The sequence below is a fragment of the Cyprinus carpio genome, chromosome A14 (assembly GCF_018340385.1).
Source record: "Cyprinus carpio isolate SPL01 chromosome A14, ASM1834038v1, whole genome shotgun sequence".
Classification (NCBI taxonomy): Eukaryota; Metazoa; Chordata; class Actinopteri; order Cypriniformes; family Cyprinidae; genus Cyprinus; species Cyprinus carpio.
In genome coordinates, this window is record NC_056585.1 from 16,609,514 (window position 1) to 16,632,613 (window position 23,100).

The following is a 23,100-nucleotide window of genomic DNA, read 5'->3' on the forward strand; positions in this document are numbered from 1 at the left end:
TAATATTGTGTTAGTGTATGAGTGCTTTGGCAGCAGTCATAGTATTAACCATCATCAAAGGGATAAAGAGATTTCAGGTGTCAGAACAGCCTGCCGCATTCAGTCAGAGTAATCCTATTCATTTCTCTTTCACTCGCTCTTTGTCTCTCTCTCACTGCACAGGCAAAAGAAGAGGAAATGTTTTTAACACTACACCCTTTCACAAGGGAAGTTAAGATCAGGCTAGTGTGGGGTAAGAAGTGTTGGAATGAAATACACATTTCAACGCAAAAGAGAAAAACAAAAATAAGCACTTGACGAACAGTCACAAGACACAATGAACACATGACTTCATAGATCAGTTAAAAACTCAAATCTTTATTTTTCGTATGTATCTTTTGCAATTTCAACTCTTAATTTTTTGTCTATTTAAGCAAAGCATGAAGCAGCGAAACATCTACAGACCACATGTGATGAAATGTACTATTTCATTGCCTTCATTTCCTTGGAATTTTCTGCTTTAACTCTTCTTTATACATCTTCACTTTATGTATAATTGTCAAAGGGGTATTTTGGTATTGTCAGGTTTTGCATTAACAGTTTCCAGTGTTTTGAGAGGTAACTGGTTGTTACCTTAAATTTTGGGGCAACTTGATGACTTCATTTAACAATATAATGAAGTAACAATGTTACATTGTAATTATGATTATGTATTCCCTTTGGATGATGATAATCAAGGACAGTAAGCACTAATGTGCACATTAGCACTCATTATAAACAATTACACTTGGTCTTTTAGGCTGTGGCTGGCTTTTCTTCCTCTGGCTGTGTGCCCGGGGTCATAGAAGATGCGTCGCCCACCTGAGCGAACTGGAGGAGCCTTTTCACCTTTTCTTTAGTCTCCAGCAATGTCTCCTTCACTCCTTTCTCCAGGATGTATCCCTCTGTCTCGATCTCCACATTTTCCTGTCCAATCACACCCTCCATTGCAGTCTGCAGATAGCGCAGACTCACCAGAATGGCCATCTGAAGGCCGAAGAGATACAGAGATCAGAGTTCAAGCTCCTTTAAGACATTTTCCTCAGGTTTTCCCAAATGCCTCTTAAAGAGTCTTCCTAAAGTAATTTATACACTCACAATGTCATTGTGAACCTGTTTGAATTTCTTTCTTCTGCGCAACACTAAATATGATTTGCTGAAGAACACTGCGGTCCAAAACAGCATCGGATTCTATTAACATTCATTGAATGGACAGCGAAACGCAGAGAGATTTTTAAAAAATATCTTATTTTGTGTCCCACAAAAGAAAGAAATTCATACAGGTTTATGAAGTCGTTAATGGTTAACAAATTTGCATTTTTGGTTTTCTTCCTTTACAAAACATTTTGTTCCCTTGTATTATAACCACACTGTATTATAATTTTTTTTTTTTTTTTTTTTTGGCAGGAACAACAACAAACTTTACTGGAATTTGTGAACTAACAACTGATAGTATGCCACATTAAGAATCACACTTTGTAGATAGCAAAACAAATCTAGTTTTATTTCCTGGTTCTGGCAGCATTGATTTGTTGTCTATTGAATTAGTGTATGAGGAGCAATGAATCATGCAGTTAGTGTTACAAAAGCTGTGACTGTTATAAAAGCTGAGAGCGTGATGTGGTTTTGGGTGAAAGTTATTTTTAATGCTCAAATAATGAATATTGACACCTTTGAGATCACAACCATACTGCCAGCCATTCCGGATGCATGTCAATATTAACTGAGTGTGTGAACCGTTCGATGTGTTGAGCACATTAGATTATACAATGTGTTATTCGAGTCCTCACAAAACATTCATGATGATCCTCTGATGCAGTTAACACATATTAAGCCTAAAACATATGTAATAACTTAATAATGTTGGATGGTTAATTTAGTCTAATATTTAGTACCTCAGTCTTAAAGTTTGTAAGTTGCCATGTGTTTTGCACTTTACAAGTAAAATAAGTTCTGTAGTTATCATAATTTGAAGAGCATGTCATGCATTGTTGTTCAACATAAATTACAACATTCATTTTAAGCTGTTGCTTACTACTCATTAAAGCCATTAATCAGCTCATACCTGGAGGAGGAAATCAAATAGAACACAAGGGCCGATGGTGTTCATTAAACCCATGTAGTAGCTGACAAGGGCCTGGCGGCAACCTCGGCTATACAGGTTCAGCTCTTCAGTCTGGTACTCGTAGTTGTAATGGACAGAGTTGTCCCGGAGACTGTACTGGATGCAGGGCCGGGGGGAGGCAGGGTTACAGCAGCTGAATGGGACCCCATCTAACAGATATCGGCCGTCTACATTACTCCTCACACGACTGTGTCGGTAAAATGGAATAGGTAGAAACATAAGACTACATATAATGCAGTTATGAGTATAATATTCCTAGTTTTGTTAAACCATTGACTCTGCAACTGTCTGTATTGACTTTCTGATCAGTGCATCAGGCTCATTTGGTGATGACATCCTGTTTCAGAACATGACATTCTAAATTCTGATTCACCTTGGAAGCTAAAAGAAAGCATTTTGGAATGTTTTACTTATTTAAATATCTTGCAGTGTGTTGACTAACCACTGATACCTTTGATTCAATCCATTATGAAAAAAAACAAACACTGCCCTTCATTCAGGAGAGAGTGCAGCAGTGTAAGTTTATCTATGATTTTTGGACTCACTCTTTCACTTCTTTGGATGTGAAGTCCAGGTAGCGGTTGCTGATCCACTGCACCTCAAACCAGTCCCGGTAGTTAGTATTACCACAGCACTGGAACTCAATCTGTAAACGATCAATAGTCTCCTTCTGGAAGCAACGGCCTGGTGTGTCTGTATCCTGCAGAGATATGGAACATCAGATACATACATGAAAGTTCATTAAGAGAAATATGTATGACTTGAAATCCTGCAATTCAATTCTATATCAAATTCTTTCTGAATTTGAAGGCTTTATTTATTCATTCATTCATTTATCCATTTAAATATATATCTATAGGACTCTGGAATGCCAGATTTATTTATTTATTTCAATAAATATTTATAGTACTCTGAAATGCCAGATTTATTCAAATAAATAAATATCTAGCATTTCAAAGTCTTATAGTATTTCAAAAATTCAGCTGTGATTTGCATTTAAAAATCAGAAAAATCCTTTAGTGTGTGTGTGTGTGTATGTATGTATCTATATTCTGTATATGTATATGTAAGTGCTATGCCTAAATTACTAAATTAAGTTCAACTGACACCTGATTGCAGTTGAATCATTTTTATGCCCCACTTTGTTCTTTTTGTCTTTCTCTCACCAACCTTGTAGAAGCTGATGCCATTCTTCAGCCCGATCTTCAGAGACTCCTCCAGGCTGGGCTGCAGGGCGAAGCTCAGAATCATGGCCACCAGCAGCAGGGAGGTGAGGAAGACAGAGAAGCAGAAGAACGGAGGAAGAAACGTCTTCCAGCGTGGGAAACGCGAGGGGTCAAGTGAGTCCTGGCAGACTTTACCAGCACAGATGTTGATGCCCACTGATGCTAACCCCACTGCCATCAGCAGATTTGGCACAATGTGGATGTCCATACTGTGCATTACCTGTATAGAGTAAGAGGGGGTTTTTTTTCATGCATTTAATCAGGCCCAGACCAATGTTTACTTTCTTTGAATCGTAAATTAATCCAGTATAAGAAAAAGACATTTCATTTATGCATTAGGCATACTTTTTATCCAAAGTGACGTATATTGCATGGTACACATTTATATTTTAACAATTCTTGCTAACCATTAAGCAACTTCAATTCTTCCTGCATCTGCTTATAGCCTACAGACATGACCGAAAGTTTTAGGTTAGCTATTATATACTGTAAACCAATTAGCCTGCACCTGTTGAACAGAATGCGTGTGACTTTTTTGTCCTTCATTTCTTCCCACAATGCTCTTTTCAGTCATTATCAGGTTTCCTTGTGAGGTTTATTGACTTCATTATAGATACAAGCTCAGGTGGTACACACTACAGGACATTATCTGAGTGCCAATCCTCAGATTATGTGAGATTATTCCTCGCATCAAGACAAAGCTTAGGCCCTTTACACTGGTGTTGACAATATAAAGGGTAAATGAAAGTAAAACTTGTTGTAGTATTGTAAATAAAGCAGTAATTTATTCATTGTGTCCAATAAATAATATCTGCAAACCATTAAGTAAATATTACTTAGTAAAACATTTGTTTACTGTACAAAACACAGAGCATTTCTAAAAACTGTTAAGCATGACTGCTACGCAGTGCATTTCTGATTCTGTTTATCCTTTCAAATTTTTTATAGATCCAAATGGACTATAATGGCAGACACACTGCTCACTGCAATTCATTATGTTTCCACTTATGTTTTTGGCAAACAAGCATGTATCTAGGGAAGCATTAGTACATTCTTTACTTTCAGGTCCTATTATGTGCTTTTTAATTAAGAAACGTTTCATCACCTCTGATCTGCGATGTAGCTCAGTTTTGAGGAAGACTCCCATAGCAAAGGTGATGGCTCCAGAGAACATGGCCACCCATGAAAGCAGCCAGAGACCCTGGGCCAGACGCACCCTCTTTTGGAAGGGGAACTTCATTTTTAACAACACCATGCTGCTTAAGAAGAAGTGTAGGATAGAGGAGAGAGAGAAGTTTAGATTGCAGAAGAGGAATTTAATAGAGGTCATGCAGTATCAGTATCCAGCACAGCAAATAATCAGTAATTCTCAGGTAAATTCCCATAGTTTCATCAGGTTCTGTTAGTTCTAATAATAATAATGTTGTGCTATCCAGTATCACTTGGAAATCACCTCCAAAATACTTTCAATATAACTAATACAAGAGCGTGGGACAAAACATGGTTTGGATGTTAAATTAAAATGACATTTTAGGTTGTCCCCAAGATCGTCTGATTTAAGCAGAAGAAAAATGATTCATTACCTTCAAGAATGTTTGAGTGCCCTTTCTTTCAGACCCTGAGCCTTCAATATGCCTCCTACAGTTTGGCAGCCATTTTGACCAGGTCTTAAAAATATGATATAGAGTATTATGTCTTGAGTGTCATAATCTCCTGTCATGTCTGATCCTATTAGACCAAATCCACCAATGAGAATCCAGGCCAGTGTCCTCTAAACAAACCTGCCCTTGGTCAACAAGTCCAGAAGAGTGCCAGAAGGAGGGGTTTGATGCAAAGTGTGCCATTTAATGGACTGAGAAACCATCAAAAGAATAGAGAAGAAAACAGGCATAACAGAATAAGATGCATTTGAACACTGTGACCCTCAGTGTATAAGGCAGGGTTAAAAATAAATGAAGACTCATAAATGAGGACACGGTTCAGGGCAAAAACACACTAACAGTGATAAAAAAAAAAAAATGCCCCAGATAGTAAAAATGTAGTAACAAAATTGCCAACTTATAACATTTTATATATTTCAAAATTTTAGGATATGATATGATATGATATGATATGATAGGATATGATATGATATGATATGATATGATACGATACGATATGATATAACACTATGGACCTCTTAATCCACTGTGACTATGCAGAATATAGATGCTGTATAATAATATATAACCAGGAATGGGTCATGTGAAATTTACAAAGCAGTATTAATTGTCTTATGATATACTGAGAATGTGATGTTTGTTTAATTTGAACTTTAAATCAGCTGAAGCAATTGTTATATAATTGGACTGTGTTTTATATGGATATAAAGACACCCCAAGTGACTAAGACAGATATTAACCATTCCCAAATGTAGAGCAAACTTGCACACAAGACTTTATTAATACATTTGGAATAAAAATACAAGGATATTCTATATTAAATATATATGGTTATATGGCTTATTTGATTTCTAGCAGAAACTATAACTTATATTCTATACATATACATATAGTTACACATATAGATTTCACAAAAACAACAATTCAAATTTCCCTAAATGTAATTTATACAATAAATAACCACATGAACATTGTCTCAGTTCATTTACACATTTCATAGAAGTGCTATTCACTCTACAGTTTAATTTTTAATTTTATACAGGCAGACATTGAGCACCCAAAGACAGAAGAATGAGAGTGCCATACTTTTCCAAAACAAATTGACAGTAATTTTGGTTAGCAATAAAAAAATGAATATCGAATTATACAATTTTATTGCTAACCTTAAATATTTCACAATATGCACGGCAAAAAGTGCAAACAGGCATAAAACACAAATACAAAGGATGCCTTTTGCAAATGTACTGAACTACAAATGAAAGCAGGAAACCAGAAAACTAAAAGTTTTAATGGATATAGCACAAAACCAGATGGTATACCGTATCTACATACTTATATGCATACAGCAATTATACTTGTAAAGCTAGAAATCAAGTGTATTTCACAACTACCAATAAAGAGCCATCAGAGCCACAGTTATTTGCATCCTTGCTGCAATATTGGTAATGGGAGACGTTATTGAGGTTTTTATCCAGTTCCTATACAGTTTACCAAAAAGATGTCAAATTAAATGTTACTGCTTTCCTTTTGTTATAGTTCTGCTTATAAGCTATCTTTCCCTTCACCATCATGCGCTGGAGGAGGAATCTGGTTCAAAAACTCATTCAGCATCCTATGAGCAGTAAGATAGCTGACATCAGTGGGCTCTTTCCCCACAGTGATACTTCCCTCTCCACCTGTCTTTCTGCTGAACCTCATCTCATCTAAATTATATGGGTTTGGGGGAATTAATTGGATCTCTGTGTTAATGGCTAATTGATGCACTTGATGACTTGGGGCCTTTGTATCTGCCATTGTTTTGTGGATTGGCACATCATCATCAAAAGAAAAAGGAAGTTGTGAATCACTTCCTTTAGCCATGAGTTGTCCTGGCCCTGCCCATGGATCATGATCATGTTTCCATGGCAGAAAGGCTGTGGCAGACAGTTGTCTGGCACCTGAACATGTGTGTCCAGTCTGTGGCCATTCAAATACTTCCTCTTTTCCACCAGATGGTTGGTTGTTTCTGACCTCCTGCGCCCTCTCTGATTGGTCAATATCAGGTTTGCGTGGAGATGTTCGAGGACATAAGAAGTGCTCCAGTGCTTCCCGAGAATCAAAGTGATTTCTCAACAACTCTTTAATGAACGAGGGAACCTAAAGAGAGAAAGATGTTAACCTTTAACATTTTGTTTTTTTCAACAGGTTAATTGTGTTTTTATGTTGAAACAATTCATTATGCCGACACAACTATACATAAGCCTGCTGGCTGGCTATAACATAAGCATTGTTGTATTTTATTTTTTTGAACAAGTTTATATATTGCCCCCTCTTCATTCAGGGTGGAAATTATGTCATGGCAATGCTGATTGGCTGGAGACTATCCTGAGCTGTGATATCAAAAGCAGGAGAGCCCTCTAAAAAACAAGCCGCGCTTGTAAAAGATCTACTATACTACAATAAAATACCTTAGGGTAATGTATAACATTATAGACATGCATACTATATACTATAAGCTATTAAGTGAGGAATTGACTAGTTTGTGCAAAAAAATAGAAGACATGGGGCATCTGTTTGCTGTATCTGTCTGCATGTGCACTGACATTGACGTTTTCCAGAGAGTTGATGGTCTTCTGAGCAATATCCAGCTGTTTAGTCACATCTGCAACTCTCTGCATGAGGAACTTCCTCTCAGATTCCAAGCTGTCTATCTGTCAGAATAAGGTTAAAAAATACTGCTTAAATGTAACATCAGTGATGGTAGATAGCACTACAGAAATTTCAGGTGTTGTGAATTTGTATTTTCAAAGAGGCCAGCTCAAGGGCAAGCAGGCGCTTTATTCAGTAAGCCATGAGGCCCTGACAAGAGTACCATCATATTTTACAGGTATGCACTTTGTGTAAGAAAACAAAATGTAAGAAAGCAATTCACGACACAGAGTTTCTTTGTCTTTTGTGGAAAGTGCCTCCTCTACTTGTGTTAATCTTACCGCAGATTTGAGTTTCTGCTCCAAGACACTGTTTGCCTGCTGAGAAACAGAATAGCTTTCCTGAAGCCTGCAAATGATATATAACAGAGAATGAGATGGGTGCTATCATTTCATGAACTAAAAACGTTTGTTTTTCACAGTACGTGTGGAGTTTCTGACCTTCTGTATTTCTCTTTGAAGCTGACTAACTCTGTCTTGGTACACTGCAATTCTGCCTCCATGTTCTCAATGCATGCCACCGTCTGCAACAGGTTCTCATGTAGCTCTTTGTTGTACTCCTCCAGCATCCTGCAATATATTACAGATCAGTGTGTTTATTTGTCTTTGTCAGGAGGTAAACTGTTGTGCTTCTGTAGAAACTCAGTATCATAAATCATTCGCAAAGAAAAATATCATGACTCTGCTCTGACTGTGTACCGGACAGATGAACAGAGGCAATTGATGGAGCTCAGGCTGGATGGCAGAGTTTAGGAAACCGAGCAGAGAAAAATGGAGGAAAGTTCTGGAATAAGAGCAAAATCAATAGTCTGAAATAACCAATCAGAAAAAGGGGGGAAACACTTACTGAACTCTGTCCATGGAACCAGATGAATCCTAGGGGCAAGAGAGAAGAGAGGGGGGTGAAACAGAGAATAGAGGACAGAACAGAACAGAAAATAGAAAATTGATTTTTGAAGTGATATGTTCCAGGGAAGACCATTGATTAATGACTCATCTGGTTCAATTGTGTTCATCAACAGATATGGACACAATGAAGGGTATCCCTCGTGCTTCCAGCATTAGAGGTTACACCAAGGCTATCACTTATTTAAATTTTTCTTTTAATTATCCCTTCATTTTTATCTTTCTGCTCTGTGCTAGAATAATGGAATATATACACTACTGTTATGTTATGTTAATATGCTGATTTTGGTGCTCAGGAAACATTTCTTATTATTATGACAGTTAATAATATGTTGTGTTGCTTAATATTTTTGTGGAAACCTCATTACATTTTTTAAATATTCTTTGAAGAAGAAAATGTTCAAAATAACAGCATTTATTTGAAGTAGAATGTTTTGTAAAAATATCATCCTTACTGTTACTTTTTATCAGTTTAATGCATCCTTGCTGAATAAACGCATTAATGTCTTTTTAAAAATCTTATTGTCTGTGAAATTTGTAATGTTTGTTTAAATTTATCAATAATTACAAAAAGTTGTTCATGCTGATTACCTTTATTTTTTTTTATTTTGTATTGATTTTTAATTGTAAAAATTGTATAAATAAACTGTTTTTCATATATTTTTATTCATATAGACTTTGACTGGTGTTTATTGTAAAAAATCTATCAATTTCACAAGTGATACAAATCCATCGCACATCTCAAATTTGGGTAACAGGGTTGCAATAATTCCAAACCTCCTATAAAATGATTGGAATACAAAACAGTACATTTAATATTTTAAGGTTCTAGCCCTATTTTGCACCAAACATTATGATAAACAGGCTTTTTTGGTCTTGTGATGAACTCACCCTGTGTGGTTTGGACTGCCTCCTGTGTCCCATGTGTTTGGGTCTGTCACTTTTCTCTGAACTACCACTGGTGGATGATTTACTCGACTGAGACTCTGATTCCAGCCCTGCGGCTCGCAAATGTGGCGGTGAACCCTTCTCCTGCTTGGTATGAATGTGTCTGAAAGGGCCATGACTACTTTGATGTCGCTCTTTGTGTTTAGAGAGGTTGGTGTGGACAGTTTCTGGGCTGGTGCTGGTACCATCAGTGAGCATCTGAGAATATTGCCTGTGGTGCTGTTTACCTGAAGCAGCCCCTTGTCTTTCAGCTTTAGAAGGGTGGTGGGGCGTGGGTGGAGGACTGGTCAGGTTTCGGTTGTGGTATTTGCTCGGTCTCTTATGTGATCGAGAAAGTGAGCTTGAATCGTTTTTTTCTGAATCACGTCTCTCGGTTCTGATGGGCTGCTGTTTTGGTGATGGCACAAAGCTCTCCTGCTTGCTGCTGCGGTTCTTGCGCTCTTCACTGGGTGATTTTGGTGGCGTTGATGTGTTTACACCAAAAGAGCTAAGAGCACAGGGACTGATAACCTGCTTGGTGATCTCGTCCAGAAATGCAGAGAACTGTAGCTTCCCTTTCATAAAGTTATCCTTTGCAGCTTCCGTAGAGATCTGCTTGGATGTTCCTGTGACGTGCACCCTGGTGGAGAGCACCTCCATAGACTTTGCTTTCCTGAAGTTTCCTTCTTTCTGTCCATCATATTTGTTTTTCAGAATACCTTTGCTGGGTAGCTGAAAGGTTGAAACAGCCTTCTTGGGAACCACCCTGCCACCTAGAGTGTTGCCACCAAAGGCAAGGCTTTGTCCCAGGCTTGCAGTCTTGTAAAGTGGCCCATGATGCATGGAGTGAGATCCTTCTGAGTAATCATGTTTGTGCTTGTTTTGTTGAAGGGCCTCCTCGCTTTTGCTGTGGCCCCGGGAGAGTTTTGGCATCTGATGTTCATGCTGTGAACCAGGCAGCAGTTCGACGACATTTTCTAGGCTGTGGCGGTGCCTCTGATCTCTGTGATCTCTGTGGCTTTTCCTTCGAACCTCAGGGATGTTGGAGCAGGACAGGGAATGCTGGGGTTTGTGCATGAGATACGTCTCATCATCCAGACTGGGCTCTGAGGTCCAAGATGCAGATGAAGAAGTGGAAGAGGACAGGCTGGAGGAAGACCTTTTAGAGAAGCTGTGATGGTCTCCAGACATTTTAGGGTTTGCGGGATGATAAAAGTGATGCTGGTTGTCGTGGTGATGGTAAGTATGTTTATCACTGTGTTTTCCATGACCGCTTGAAGAGCTTTGACTGATTTAAAAGGGGGTGACATAATGAAATTAAATGAATATTAATGAAAATAATGTCAATATGTGATCTGTTTTTATATATTGACTTATTACACAATAGCAGTTGGGAGATTTACTTTGTGTTGAATAACAATTTCTCAGTTGCAAGACATAAAGCTATAAATTTGGTGGGAATGTAATAGATATTATATTTTGTTTTTTTCTGTTACAGGCCACAATGTACAATTTTCCTAACATACTATTACATATTGTTTCAATTAAGCGTAATTGCCATAAAATTATGAGGAAAAATATTGAAGGTTGTTTGCTTTTTTTTCAAATTAAACCAAATGCATTAATAGGTTTGTTTTGTTCAATTCCTACTATATATATTCATTTTCAAATATATTTATATTGAAATTGTATGTATGTGCCACCAGGCCTGAAAACTAAGTGTAAATATTGAAAGGCATTTGCATCTGCTTCTATTTCTATTATATTTATATTTATTATATGAACATATTTCTATTTCTATTATATTCTATTAAATTTATATTACCTTTCGTTTTTTTAACTTATTTAAAAAATGTTAATTTAAAAAATCTTAAACTCGTTTTATTTCAGTTAGTTTACAAGTCAACATTTCTCATTTTCATTTCAGTTTTTCAAGATTAAGTTTTTATATTTATATTTTGTTTTATTTAGCTTGAATGAGAAATTGTAATAGCTAGTTAATTTTACATATCCTCCAGAGAAAGTTTACATATACATACCTGTGTGAGCCATGGTGGTGATAATGGTTGTGAGGATGCTGTTGAGGTATGGGACGGTAATGTTTGTAAATTTTCACCTCATCCTCTGAGGAGCCACGCACAGGTGTGAAGTATCTTTCCATCTCTTATACTTGCCACACTATCAGTATTTAGCTGCGTAACTCTGTTAATGCCTCCCTTGCAATTCCTGAAAATGTTTTTTTTTTAAGCTCTGATTTGGGCATGTGATCCTTGTAGCTGTTTGGGTCTGTTTAAAATTAGTTTTTAAAGTTCCTGTAATCTGAAGAATGAAAGATCTTCTGAAGAAATATATTCAAAAGTGCATCCTTTCACAAGCAGATGTTTCTTCTCCAGGCTTGAGCAGCTGAGTGAAACAAGTCTAATGCTGCCAGGGCTTTCTGTCACCCAATACCCATCTGATTCTGATGTAATGACTTCATATATCGAAGTCAGTGAAAACGGGGGTGGGGTGGGGGTGGGGGGAGAACACAGCTGGAACACAATCGATCAGGCTTTGGTGAAAGGACATTGCATGACATGGTAGGCTAATTGGGTCACCTACTTAAATTTTAAACAACATGCTATATTTTCCTTTATAATGCATAAATGTAGTTGACATGGACATTTTGTTTATTTGTATGTCTTCATAAATTAATTGAAAAGGCTAAAAATGTAAAAACAAAAGAAATGATGACTATTTACAGCACATAAAATACACATTTGACCTTATACAAGCGCCAGGACACAGACTGGAACATGTTTAAAGAGGCAGCCAACTATCATGACCACACAGACCTGCAAGAGTACACTGAAACAGTGACTGCTTACATCAAAAAGTGCACTAATGATGTGACAGTCACCGAGAACATCACCACACGTGCAAACCAGAAGCCATGGATGACAACAGAGGTTCTTGGGCTGCTAAAGACCCGAGATGAAACAAAGCAGTCCTCAAAACAGCAAGAGTCAACCTGTACCGTGGCATCAAGAAAACAAAACGGTTGTATGCACAAAAAATCAATAATCACTTTACTGACAGCAAAGACACATGGAGTCTGTGGCAAGCTATTCAGACCATCACAGACTACAAGCCCCTGCCACAGGCCTGTGATGATGACACATCCCTCCCAGATACACTCAATGAGTTTTATGCACGGTTTAAAATGCAACAGACATCTTTAACATCTCACTGGTTGTCCCCACATGTCTCAAGTCCACCACCATCATACCAGTACCAAAGGAGTCACCTGTGCCCTGCCTGAATGACTATCGTCCCATAACACTGACCCCAATCATGATGAAGTGCTTTGAGAGGTTAATCATATACCATATCAAATCCAATCTCCCCAACACATTTGACCCGCTCCAGTTTGCATACCGTCTGCTCCACGGACGATGCCATTTCCTCCACCCTCCACCAGGCTCTTACCCACTTAGAAAACAAAGACTGTCAGAATGCTGTTCATCGACTTCAGCTCAGCATTCAATACAATAATCCCACAACAACTCATCAACAAACTAAACCTGCTGGGCCTAAACAGCTCCCTCTGTGATCCTGGACTTTCTAACTGGAAGACCTCAGTCAGTCCGTGTCGTCCACAACACCTCCAGCACTACCACACTGAGCACAGGTGCCCCACATGGCTGTGTGCTCAGCCCGCTGCTCTTCACGCTGCTGACCCACAACTGCACTGTCAAGTTCAGCTCCAACCACATCATCAAGTTTGCTGATGACACAACTGTGGTCTCTACTTCCTCCGCAAACTGAGAAGAGCTAGAGCCCCGGCCCCACCTTCTACAGAGGCACCATCGAGAGCATTCTGACGAGCTGCATCACTGTGTGGTATGGCGCCTGCAACGCATCCTGCCGCAAGACCCTTCAACGCATAGTGAGAGCAGCTGAGAAGATCGTTGGTGTCTCTCTCCCCTCCCTCCAGGACATTCACGGAACCCGTCTCACCCAGCTTTGTGCAGCATTGGTCTGCTCACTATCGCATTCAGCATAGAACTGACCTCATTCAACTACTTCTTCAGTCGGTTTAAATAAAGAACTGCTCTCTGAGCTCTTTGTCACTTTAATCAGTCTGAATAAGCTCTTTTGCACTACAATCTTTTTATCTGCACTGTTTGTTTACTTCACTGGTTTGCACTCTTTTCGCGATGTGCCTTTTGCCACTTTATTTAACTTTATTTTTATTTTATTTATTTTTTTACATGCCCTTATTTGTATAGTTGTATTTTATATTTAATCTGTATCTATCTGTATTTTAAGCTCTACTGTTAGTGTTATCTGTATGCACCATGGGTCTGAGAGTAACGCAATTTCAATTCTCTGTTTGTATGTGCTGTACATTTGGAAGAATTGACAATAAAGCAGACTTGACTTGACTTGAAAGACCCCACCCATCCCTCCCACAGTCTGTTCCAGCTCTTGCCATCAGGAAGACGGTACCGGAGCATCAGGGCCCACTCTGCAAGACAGCTTTTTCCCCCAGGCTTTAAGAGCCCTTAATTCCAATCACCTCACCCCCCACTGAAACCTCATCCACAACCCTAGCTCCTGAAACCAGGAACAACTTTTTCCATCAGGCTGTGAGAAACCTCATTAATACTGTTGAAAACCTCAAGAACATTGTGCAATTCTGAGTGTGCTACACACAAGTGAGTAGATTGTACAAACCACCTGTAGAAATACACGCTCTTTACTCTCTATAAGCACCAGACACCTTCTAATAAACACTTCATGTTACAAGGACTTAAAAAGATAACAAACGTTTTACTTTTGAATACACCACAAATCATACTGCACTACTTGCTTCTTAACCTTAAATACCTCTTTTGCACAATATCATGCACAGTCATTATGTAAAGTACTTGTATAGGCTGTTTTAGGTTATGTGTATGTATAGTCAATTATTAATAGTATATGTACAGTTAGATTACCGCTTCAGATAGTTAGCTATGTAGGTCTAAAAATTGTTCTTGCGTCTAGTGTTTTATGTTTATATTGTTTATTTATGTAGCACCGTGGTCCTGCAAGTCACGACATTTCGTTCCACTGTACAGTATGTCCACACATGTAGCGGAATGACAATAAAGCTTAACATGAACTTGAACTTATACAGTCAGATGATAACCTAAAATCTTAATGTTGCTTACACCAACTACCCATAAAACATACATAAATCAGTCACCTTCCATGTGTCATGCTCCTGTTCAAAACACGTTAAAGACTAATACACTGGCTGAAGGTTTTCATTCAGGTCATGACTGATAGGATTTATTCACGGGCAAATGGACTTTACTTTAAGAATGTTTCGTGATTAGTGTGAGGTCGGTGCCATCTAGCGGATAACCTTCAAATGGAAAAACAAAAACGGGCCTAAAATATGCAGATCTTTCCACACTTTTCCATTCATCACATTAAGTTTTTTTTTTATATACATTTTTTACATACCACTGTTGTGACACAAAATGACACGATGAAATAAAACGAAACGAGACAGTGTTATATTAGCAGTAATGACAGAACTGCATGATGATGACGAATCTGCGAAGTCATCTCAAGAGCTGTAGCACAAATGACGACAGAACAATAAATAAATCATTGCGTTGCGTACAGCTTTTAATAATTGAGAACAAATTGCATAATTTACATCAATTTTGGAGATTAAATACTTTCATCTAACTTTGATTATCCCTGAAACGTAAACCCAAAACGCTTGTGTGTATTAAGCGCAGTGTAATATAAACCCGTTTAACAGATTAATTGATGCATACTAACTGAGCACTAAACGCTTCGTCACTAAACAGGTTTCTACCGGGCAATTACATGATGAATGTTTAGACATAAACAGGCAGTCCACGGGTACTTCGTGTTTTTAAGTGCATTTGTGTTGCCCATCCCCCCTGTCCCGCTGTGTTCGTCAGCACAAATACCAGAGAGGAGACGTGCTGGAGCTCTCGTCTGCCCCGCACCCACTCTACCAACGTGACAAAGAAACGAGTTCAGACAATTCAGTTTAAACGTACCTTTATACGCTTTATGCGGTTTACAAGTGAGAAAAATACAGCACAACGTCAAAACAAAAACAATGGATATCATCTCTGATTTGTCATGATGGGCCATTTATTTAACCTTCTAAAGTATACTGTATATGTATTGACCTCCAAAAAAGCTGGGTTGTTTTAGCATAACTTTCCATCTGGATTAAACTAGAACATTCTGGCATTTAGTTGATCTATCGTCTTTTTCAAGCCAAAACTGTTACACGCATGCGCACTGGGGCACTGCAGTAGAAAGAAAAGAAGATCCGTGCACTAAAACTGGTTTAAGCCGAGTTGGGAGATGGGGCTCGTGTTGTGCATGTTGTATTCCTCCGCACTGCGCTTCTGACGTAACTGTTGTTGTTTGAAAAGTACATTTGTGAGGCTCTATCATTAATGCATCTCTGAGCAGCTGTGACCGTTGATCTCACAGAAATAGAAAATTGTGGGGGAATTCCTTTTAGAAAACTTTCCATGTCATCTGCTTTTAAATTTGATGGAACGTTTGCTTTCTAATTCGACTTTGTGTCTTATATAAGGTGTATACATAATGCATCATAAAACCATGATTTTTTTGTATTATTACATGCTCAATTTCACTTATAACAGTATTCATGAATGTTCATAGCAACATACATTTAGCAGGTCTATATATCTCTGAAAGAACTATAAAAATAGCATGCAAAATTCTTTTGAGAGGAACTATTTTTTTTTATCACACGGCGGAAGGAGTTGAAACCGACCGCCTATCGACCGCCTAGGTCTATAAAAACCATGGCAACAACAAAGCGCGTCACGACGGGGTGAGGCGCACAGGAAGGCAGGCAGGGTTCGTTCGGTGATCTGGTGATGTGATTTCGCTTTATTCTATTTTACTTTAATAACGATTATCTAGAAGCACTATTCTTAGCCAACTTTTTTCACTTTCAAGCTTATACTTTGTTACAGTTGACCGTACTAAGGCTATTACATTTAGCGTGAAGAAGATTTAATGAAAGCTTTTTATACGTTAAAAGTGCATTTTTTTTTTTAAATAATTACTTACCAGACTATTTCTAATAGGAAAGACGAACTATGAAATAAGCAATTTTATGAAATAGAATATGTAATGCTGATTTTACTACTAGCAAATGTTTAACCAGCTGACTAATAGCTTAAACAAAGCACAGCTATGACCATGTTATCCTATTTTATTAAGCTAGTTTTAAATATATTCTTCTTTCAACGAGATTTTTATGACGTGACTTGACTTAAAAAGCTTTTTTTTCGATAAGTTACTCGATTTCTCATTCTTAACGTTAGCAACGCTTTTTCAAAATGGCGGTCGCGACGGTTAGCAGACACATGATGCGAGGGCGAACAGATCTACAGAAGATTTTATTTAAAAAAAAAAAAAAAAAAAAAAAAAAAAAAGCTTTTTTTCTGCAAACCATAACAGAACCATCAGTATCCGCTTACTGCTAAGATAAACCCCGGACAGCCAGGAAATTAGTATTTTATTTATTTTTGAAGCCTTTGGAGAAGCCCGTCTCGTTACTTCTATTAGGAAGAATCTATTGAACAAGAAGTGAGTTCATACTTAGGAAGAAATGGACGATGATTATAGTCGCAGCTTATCTGTTTCTGAAGATTTTTATTTTTTTACGTAAAACCAGTTTTTCGACCATCAATTCATAAAAAAGCATTTTAATCAGTTACGATGACGCACTTCTGAGTGCTTGAACATGCACCTTAATGATCGCTTTTATGGACTGAGTCACGTGTTGCGTAACAGCTGTGAATGGGGAGCATAGCTTGTCTTTCATGATCCGACAATATCAGCAGAAGACTGAAGTACGGAGTAAAGGAGAAATGGACTGAGTTTAATTTATCCAGTAACGACCTAGCGCTTAGATGACAACGGATGGAAGAAAAGACCCACAGCAGAGGCCAGGACCAGGGAGAATCAGGACAAGATGGCGAGCCAGGCAGGACCAGAGGGGAACCGGGGGAGGATCAGAGGGCACAGAGCAGGCAACAGCAGCAGTATCCAGATGGGGGAGCCAGATCCACAAGGCAGATTAGCGTCAGGACAACTTTCGCCACCAGAGGGAGCTCAGCTGGTCTAGATCAGAGCAAGCCAAAGATGAATGTCCCAGCAGCTGCAGAGAAAGAAAGAGGGCTCACAAGCAGAGAGTATCAGGGGGTCTTCGCCATAGCAAAGTCACGAAGAGGGCATTTGGTTTGTATGGGTAGAGGTATCCTGTGTAATTTTGAAGTCATGTCAGTAGTTTGCATTCCAGAACACTTTTGCTCGCGAAGTTCTGTTCTTTCCTTTTCAGGCGTGGTGAGTGACAGTGTTTGAAATTCCGATGTGTCATCTTTCCTGTTGTTGGCCAAGTCTGATGAATGGCGTTAGTGTGCTGTGGAGACGTCCGTCCTTAATCGACCACGCCTCCGCTACGTTTTGGCTATAGGCCCGTGGAAAAGTCGTCCCCATATCCGCTTAAATCCATTAGGTCTGTCCTGAGAAGCAATCTACATGCGAAGGGTTTTTCGGAGTTGAAGTTCCCCTGCGTCCCTACACGACACAACTACCTCTACTGCACCCCCGCTGCGTCAGTCCGACATATGATGCCAGGGCAGCTGCGTATTGCCTGCCGGTAAAAATTTTGATGAGTTCATGCATGAATTTTAATGAAATAAAAGCACTGTTGCTTTAATATATATAAAAAAAAAAAAAGGAAAACGCAACGCTTATTTTTTGTAAATGCGCTATTGTAAAAGTAGTAACATACAGATTTTGCAAATGCAGTTTCTGAATAGTGACGTAATGTTATTGCAAAGTGTTTTGGGGGTTTGGGAGGGGCAAATGCGTTTCTCGAGTTCTCTTTCCCACAGGCCCTGGTCACATTTAGAGGCGATAGAACCAAAAGGGATTCCAGGATGTTGTGTGGACCCTTTTAAAGTCAAATTGTTGACTCCTCTGTAACGATTCTTACAAAGCTACAAAGAAAGCCTCTACTTTGATGGGATTTAGGAAGGTACCTCATTGAATTTGTGTTAAGTTGTGTTTGGAATTGTGAACCATATACTATACATAAATATTTTCCAGTATTTAATGTCTGGGATTGTCATGGGCAATGGGGTGGAGGGGTGTGGGCCGTTAACCCAAATCTCTTCCTAGACTTTGCAGCTTGTGAAAGCGGCTTTATTTAAGGGTGGCAGTGGCTTGAATAGCGCTGTATGGGGGAAGGAACCACCAGTGTGTCTGCCAGTGGATGAGTGGCCCTGTTACAAGCCTTCCATGGCAGCTAGACCAGCGTTTACATCTTTGGTAACACGGCATGGGATCAAACGCTTCCATTTATTTAACACATCATGATGGCACTCTTTTGTCTCATTATTGAATAGTATATCGATATTGGTTGTATGTATTGATATTGTTTATGGGGTTTGTGGATCTTGGGGGGATTGCTTAATTTTGACTCTTACAGAATGAAACAAACCCTCAAAGAACAAAGCTGGTGGTCCAACCAATATCTGCCCCCCCTCCCCCCCCCCACTTAAGGAGCAAAGCTACTTCAATAGAGGCCAAGATGCTTTTAACGTTTTCTAATGGCAAGTAATTGGGTATTCATGTAAATGGCATTCATTTTGCTTTTGTCTGTCATTGTATTGTACTTGAATACAATTTGATGGCTAAGTGTCTATGCAGTAATTGTATTAGTTTCTTATTGTTTGGTTAATTTTGTATTTTGAAGAGCGGGGATGTGTGTAGGCTTTCTTTTCCTCCCCCTTTGCATTTTTCAGTGTGCAGTGTCCCTGAATGCTTTCGACTGAAGATGTCATCTTAACATTGTATGTAAAGATTTGCTTTCGCATCAGTCAACTTCAGCCTCATTTGGTCACGTAAGGTCACTAAGCAAGCCATTTGTTCCTAACATTTTTTCATTAATAGTCTGTTACAATTGTTAAGATGTGTGGTAGAGCACTTATTACAAATTAGCTTTGTAATTTGTATGTAAGTGTACATTCTGTAACTGTTCCCATTTTCAGTTAATAAATGCATAGCTTGTTGTGATTGAAATATTTTGGTATGCATTTTGTTTCTTGGGGTATGTCTGGGGCTTTTTGGGGTATTTCTGTGCTTTTTCAGGTGTGAGTGTAAAGCTTGGCGCTTTTTGTAGAGCTTGGATGCCAGGGCTTGATGTCGACTCTGTTCAAGGTGGAGAGGCAGATCAGTCCAGTTCTACAACTGTACTCAGGTCGAAGGAAGAAAGGCAAAATATACAAATTTAACTTTAAGATATGCTTTATGCATTAAATTGTAGTCTCTTATACATAAGCCTACCCTTTTAATATCTGATTCTTGTAGACTGTTTTACTTTGATAATGGGCTGTTTTGTAAGGGTGGGCAGAGGGGGCCTTTGTTTTTGCCATTTTTGGTCTTGCAGAATTTTACGAGGCCTCGTGAAGAATGCCACTTCATCCGGTTCCACTGAATACTTCGGCAGGCAGGACAATTCGTTGTGCTACAGAAGATATTAAACTGTACTGTACTTTTAAAATGTTTAATTACCCAGCCACTGCTCTGCGCAACTGTGCAGGGTGTAAAAGTTGCTTTACAAATGTATAGCAATAGTCTGTTCAGCTGTTGCACAAATGTGCTCCAAACTCCAAATTTAGAGTGGCTGGGAAAAGCTGTGCAACTGTGCAGCTGGTTTTTTTTGATTGGCTGTATAGCCGAAAGTTACCTGGAAAAGATTTGTTTGGGCTGGGGAGGGCTTTGCACTATTCTCTTTCTTCTGCAGAAATCTCATCAGCCAGCTGTGTGGTGAAAGTTACATGATGTCGTCCTGTGGAGTCTATAGCTACCAGGTGTCTGAATCTTTAAACTTGATTGTAGAATCCTCATGCAACATTGTAATCTTCAGTAACATCAATCACCACTGCTTCAGAAGCTGCACTTGTTTTGTGCTTCATGCACTTTAAGTTTCTTTTACATCTCTTAACTCCTTAGTATTGAAGTCGGTGTGGTGGAAGTGTTTGTGTGTAGAAGCTCTTTGTTTCAGATTACCCGTCTGTCCCACGCCTTCTCAACTGCATCTGAATGCGAGGCTGTCTGTGAGAGCAGTTGCCCTGGTGAATGTCTTCACTTGAATGAATGGCGATCAAATCCCCCTACCGTGCGCTTGAGATCTTTGTCCAAACCTCTGAAGCCCTTCGCTGAAGTCCCTTTGTGTGTCTGCGCGTCTCTCCCGTTTTTTTTTTTTTTTTTTTTTTTTTTTTCTTCTCCAATTCTTCATTTTCTTAGGTCAATTTCACTTAGGGAGCAAAATTGTCTTGTCGTCTGGGAGAGCTCTAACCGCCTGATGAAACATCCAGTCGCTCTGATCAACCTCATTTGTCATTTTGCTGCTAATTGAGCATCGCTCTGCTGCTATCTGCTGAGTTAAGTACATGAAGTTGATCTTAATCTTATGTGTGGGTAGAACAAGCATTCACTTTTTCATAAATATGCATGCACATAACACTTGCACTAAAATTTCAATCAAATCCAATGTTAGTGTTTGGAATTTGGTAGCTTTGGGGAGGGGTGGGGCAACACTTTCTCTCTTTTCAGGTATGCTGTTGTGATTCTTCTAAAATTGAGCCCGAGCTGTAACATTGGAGTGGATGGATGTGCTTGCGTCAAAGCAATTGCGTAACAAGTATTTGGAATGGATTGTAAATTAATTTAAATTGTATTGGGATGGGGAGGGAGGGGGATGTGGGCTTGTAAATTTTTTTTGCTCTGTTCTTTCATTGCAGCTGTAGACTTGCTAACACTTTACTCCGAAGAGTTGGGTGTAAAGCGTCACTGGCTGGAGATAAGTTTTTACGTGCACTTTTGCCATTTAAAGATTATGAAAATAGTTTGGGGAGTCTGTGGGGGGGAACGGAAAAACCCTGCGAGCGTCTGTCTAGTTACAGGAATGGTGACTCACAAAGGCAGGATTTTGTTCTGGCCATGTTGGCGGGATTTCGACACCTGGACCATTGTTTGGTGGTAACTGACGTTTGAATTACATTGGTTATGACACTTTTGGGTTGGGCGGGGTGGGGGGCTCTAAACTATCCTCTTTGTGTTTCAGCTATTAAATGGGAACAAGTCACACCTGAATGCAAGTGCAACCTTGTTCAAGACCTCGCTGGTCAGAGATTTGATCTTCCAAGTAGAAGCATATGAAAATTTTACCGTAACTTCAATAGTAGCTATGGCATTTTGGATGTTTTGAAGAGTTTATCTGGGGATTGGGGGGATACCTGCAGTCTTTGTGTAGTTTCAGGCTAAAGAAGAAGAGCCATAGAAGACCAGAGTGTCGTAGAGCAGCAGGTTTGAGGTTTTTCTTTTCCTGAGGGAATAATCTTAGGATTTTTCCTTCAGGTTTTGCTTTTTTAACCTCATAAGAAAAAAAGCAAAAGACTCCGGTGGAGGCACTCCTGATTCTCAGGACGGGGTTCAATTCCCTGCGGCGTCTTTGCTTTCTAACCTCTGCTCAAGTTATATTCTTTAGTGTACCCAAAGTTTAGTTCGTTTTTGATTTAATTTTGTTTTTTCTTATTTTGATGATGGTACTTATTTCCATTTCAGTTTTCATTCATGTCAAAATTGTTTATACTTGTGAAATAAAGGTTTGCTAATGCCCCAATGTCACCTTTGTTTTTGTACATGAGTTCATATCAGTACTTAAGGTATCCTAATTCATTGTATTCCTGGCATTCCTAAAGTTTCATTTATATTGCTGAAAAGTTATTAAATGCATTTGAACTGTATGGTATTTCTGAAATCCTGCATTAATTCAGTTATGCTCATTCTATGTCTGGTTTTAATAAAGACTAAAAAATGCAGTTATATAATTTTATAATGCCACCTGTTTTTCTATTTCAGTAAATTTTTGGCTTGACTTTTGTATGCTCATTTTGTGTATGGGCTCATAATACAGATTCACATTTGAAAACGATGTTAGTACTCATGTTCATTATTATTTGGAAATTGGCTATTTTTGACTTTCTGAGCCATTTCTTTCCAGTTTGAAAAGCAAAGTTGAGGATGTCACAAAATGCAAGGTAAACTCATCCACTTGGAGTGATGATTGGCCAGGGTATTTGTATTATATCAGGGTAGTGATATATATATATATATATATAAGTCAGGGCATTTTTTTCCTCCATAACACATTTCGCCAATTTATTTAAAAAAAAAAAAATTTTATCTGTTGTATAGTTGAGACTTGTCTGAATGTATACCAGTGTGTTATTTTTTTTTTTTTATTCATGGCTGTAACCAGGGTTTGAAAATGAGTGAGTTCTCGGTTGGGGTTAAGAATTGTGCTACAATAACCTTTACAAATACAACTCATTATATACACTAAACACTTTAAAAGAGACAGACATGTAGATGTTTGTGAAAGATGTCTGTTTTGGAATGAGCGTTGTTAA

The 23,100-nt window shown here is 38.6% G+C and overlaps 2 protein-coding genes and 1 long non-coding RNA gene across 5 annotated transcripts; 1 reads left to right on the forward strand and 2 right to left on the reverse strand.

Moving 5' to 3' along the window:
* Nucleotides 1-337: 337 nt before the first annotated feature.
* On the reverse strand, nt 338-5,063 carry LOC109101551 (RDS/peripherin-like protein xRDS35). 2 transcript variants are annotated; one of them, XM_042770047.1, is made up of 6 exons: nt 4,953-5,063; nt 4,475-4,625; nt 3,314-3,589; nt 2,689-2,843; nt 2,084-2,330; nt 338-1,005 (listed from the first exon to the last, which is right to left on the reverse strand). In XM_042770047.1, exons 2-6 carry the CDS (start codon nt 4,622-4,624, stop codon nt 775-777), a joined length of 1,059 nt encoding a protein of 352 aa, XP_042625981.1. In that variant the 5' UTR covers nt 4,625; nt 4,953-5,063; the 3' UTR covers nt 338-774. The 2 variants fall into 2 exon arrangements, with proteins under 2 accessions (XP_042625981.1, XP_042625982.1); XM_042770048.1 differs by having other exon boundaries at nt 4,475-4,628; nt 4,953-5,043.
* A 756-nt stretch (nt 5,064-5,819) lies between these two features.
* Nucleotides 5,820-13,051, reverse strand: LOC109102047. Of its 2 annotated transcripts, none has more exons than XM_042770049.1 (7): nt 11,590-13,050; nt 9,515-10,838; nt 8,565-8,593; nt 8,159-8,287; nt 8,000-8,066; nt 7,613-7,720; nt 5,820-7,166 (listed from the first exon to the last, which is right to left on the reverse strand). In XM_042770049.1, exons 1-7 carry the CDS (start codon nt 11,709-11,711, stop codon nt 6,573-6,575), a joined length of 2,373 nt encoding a protein of 790 aa, XP_042625983.1. In that variant the 5' UTR covers nt 11,712-13,050; the 3' UTR covers nt 5,820-6,572. The 2 variants fall into 2 exon arrangements, 1 of the variants encoding a protein (XP_042625983.1); XR_006161629.1 differs by having other exon boundaries at nt 7,028-7,166; nt 7,613-7,716; nt 11,590-13,051.
* Nucleotides 13,052-15,337: 2,286 nt separating this feature from the next.
* LOC122147444 lies at nt 15,338-22,315 on the forward strand. Its single transcript, XR_006161630.1, has 2 exons — nt 15,338-21,667; nt 21,753-22,315. It is a non-coding gene; the product is annotated as an uncharacterized LOC122147444 (long non-coding RNA).
* Nucleotides 22,316-23,100: the final 785 nt, after the last annotated feature.